General features: G+C 37.4%; 1 protein-coding gene across 1 annotated transcript; it reads left to right on the top strand.

Moving 5' to 3' along the window:
• The first annotated feature begins 723 nt into the window (after nucleotides 1-723).
• On the top strand, nucleotides 724-2610 carry LOC129771283 (uncharacterized). Its single transcript, XM_055774770.1, has 3 exons — nucleotides 724-1071; nucleotides 1142-1853; nucleotides 1910-2610. Exons 1-3 carry the CDS (start codon nucleotides 921-923, stop codon nucleotides 2043-2045), a joined length of 999 nt encoding a protein of 332 aa, XP_055630745.1. The 5' UTR covers nucleotides 724-920; the 3' UTR covers nucleotides 2046-2610.
• The last annotated feature ends 283 nt before the right edge of the window (nucleotides 2611-2893 follow it).

Raw genomic sequence — 2893 nt, forward strand, 5'->3', positions numbered from 1 at the left:
ACACCTACTTATTTCGAGTTGTGCATCATCTTACCACTCAAAGAATCAGTAATGAAGGACCATTTGGAATTTTTTCATTGATTTCATCATTTTTTTTTTCTGAACCTTCTTATCGGTCATGACAACAAGTTGACCATCGATGACATAATCAAAATAAAAACACTTTGGATTTTCAAACGACCGTTGTTTACATCTAGTGAGCACAAACACGTTCAATTACCCATGAATTCGAGAAAGAAAGAGTGGATGAGTCGTCTCACTATTTTTCGGTGAATTCATTCATCTTAAGCAGAACTGCGGCCAACTTGAAGGATATCTCACCAATGAGAAATTCATCAGCGTAATAATATTCAGCGTTGCTGAATTTATTCTATTCATAGCAGAACATCACCCGTTTGCATCTATTTACATGTCAAAAAATCCATCTATAGCCATATATATCCCTAATGTATACGCACCATTAGGTTGGGAAGAACATATTCAGTTTTCGCGCGCGTTATCTCGCTTGCATAAATGCATAAATTAGGATTACGCAATATAATATTATAAAGATAAGACTTAGTACTAAACGGTGTATCTTTGTTCTAACTTGAAATATTATATGTTGAATAGTCTTTAATTTTATTTTCAATCTGGCATGATCAATCTAGATTCTAACCTTTGATATTCCTATCCCTCGACATTGGCGGCTGAAGTTTGTATTTTTACATCCCCTTTTTTTGTTTTCATTCGTGCTCCCTTCCATTTTCATTCGTACCAAAAACTGCGCTCGCTGTATTTATTTAGTACTGTTACAGTGTTTGGTTTGATTTTCGATGCTGAAGTATAAGAAAAACATTGATTAGCGTCACTAAGTTGCATCGACCTTTGAAAACTTATTCGATGATAACGGTTTGTCGCAAAAGATTTCGAAATTTTGAATGAGAGCTCAATCGGTCCACAGGATGATGACCAGGAGAAAATCGGAACACGAGTCACAGGTCGTGCAGCAGAAAAGGGAAGAGCCTGGAAATCAGTTGCATCAGCAGAACAGAGCGGAAGTGTCCGAGGCTTCAAAAACAGTCAGCCAAAGTCAGTGTTTCGCATTGTTCGCTTTCATATTATTACTGCTACGGAGCTCATTTGACTATTTGCCTTTTAGAATCAGTTCAACAGAAGAAAGCTTCACGAATCAACCAACGAAGAGTATCGGAAGCGGCACCAGGTGTACTGCAAAACGGTTCCCAACAGGCCAACAGTGTTCAAAATGGAATGGATACCGAAGGCATTCCGAAATTCAAAGGGTATCGTATTATAGAAATCGACCATTTTCTCCAGTGGGCAGCATATTCACAATTTATGCACTCCAAACACTGTCCGGGTGGGCTGTTAAAACCCTATCAGGAATATGTTAGTGGTTGCTATTCAACGTTCGCAATGAAGTGCAGCAAATGCTCGGCGATAATAACACGGTCTTCGGAAAACTATATACACCACAATAAACTAATGAACCGGCTAGTGAAGGGAACCGTTCAGATGGGTAAAGACTACGAAGAGATGGGCAGTTTTATGGAATCGCTGGAGATTCCATTTGTCACTAAGGAAGAATTCGGAACGATCAAATCCCAGATGCAGCTCAACTCTTCGCTAGAGGATCAATCTTCGTTGCAGAAGGCGGTGGAGGAACTGGAAATGGCATCGGTCGCTTCGAAGCGAAAACGACACGGAAGTTGCAAATATCATTACGAAGTTTTGAAAGTTTACTTGAACAAAAAAATGCGCAAGATAGAGGAAAATCTGCAGTTGTCGGTGAATGATTCCGTGGCATTAGCAGTAAATGCTCACTTGAAAAATGTCGCCCATGTACAATTACTGTAAGTGTTTAATCATAATTTTGAAGGAGACATCTATCTTCATTCAAAAATTTCAGATCCACTAGTCCCAGCAATCAAACTTCCGGTGGAAGCAGCACAAGCATGACCGTTACTAGTCAAACTAATCGATTCGGAGCGGGCTATTCGAATGGGCCTCCTCCAGCGAAGGGTACCACAGCTCATAACAATTAGGGATTCTGTCGATTTTCCTGACAGTTGTTTACCAGTGTATAAAGTCGGCATGTACAAACCACGTCTGTTAAAAGTGTTCATACGGATCAGGTATTTGTTGTTTTTATGTCTCCTTTTATTTGTGATCTCAACTAATTGATGTGTAAAATTCTGTCATCCCAATCGAGAATCCCAGTGTTACGTTTTAGATTTCACAATTCCTCAGGACATGCTTCCAAAAATACCTTTAGATTTTAAGAAAAAATGAAATGGAACGATTAAAATAAGTTATCGAGAAAGCATTTACTTTCGGTCCTGCCATACCTCGTTGTGTTGTAATGTAGTTACGGTATTGTAGACAGAACTAGACATTTAATAAAAAAAAACGTAGAGCAAAGAAATTATTTTATTTGATTGGATGATAATTTACCGTGGTTTTGAGTCGAATTTGTGATCACATCGCTGGATTTCTAAACACCACAAAAAATCAATAAACAAAACAAGATCATCAACGTCATCCAGAGAGATTGTACCATTGACTTAGTAATCATTTGTTTATATTGATTAAATTATTGATTGAATGAAACGCTTTTCGAATTAAATTGAATTGACCATATTTCCATTTTTTTTATCCCATCTGTTAATTATTTTAGGCTCATTTAGAAATTCAGCTGTAACAAAGCCGAATTTATTCGTGTACATTTTTATCTTGCCACAATTTGTTGTATATTACATAGGCTGACCAAATAGTTCCGGAATAAAAACGGGACACGTAAGCCAAAAAAACACAAAAACCTATTGCTTCTAAAAATATTATTAAGTAAATGAAACCGATAATGAAACCCAACAATTGAACTTTCTTGTGTTGA

This window comes from Toxorhynchites rutilus, chromosome 2 (assembly GCF_029784135.1).
Source record: "Toxorhynchites rutilus septentrionalis strain SRP chromosome 2, ASM2978413v1, whole genome shotgun sequence".
Lineage (NCBI taxonomy): Eukaryota > Metazoa > Arthropoda > Insecta > Diptera > Culicidae > Toxorhynchites > Toxorhynchites rutilus.

Coding starts and splice junctions, on each gene's coding strand:
- LOC129771283 (XM_055774770.1), top strand. CDS start 921: ATGAGAGCTCAATCGGTCCACAGGATGATGACCAGGAGAAAATCGGAA. Junction 1,072..1,141: donor TTCAAAAACAGTCAGCCAAA/GTCAGTGTTTCG, acceptor TTTGCCTTTTAG/AATCAGTTCAACAGAAGAAA. Junction 1,854..1,909: donor GTCGCCCATGTACAATTACT/GTAAGTGTTTAA, acceptor CAAAAATTTCAG/ATCCACTAGTCCCAGCAATC.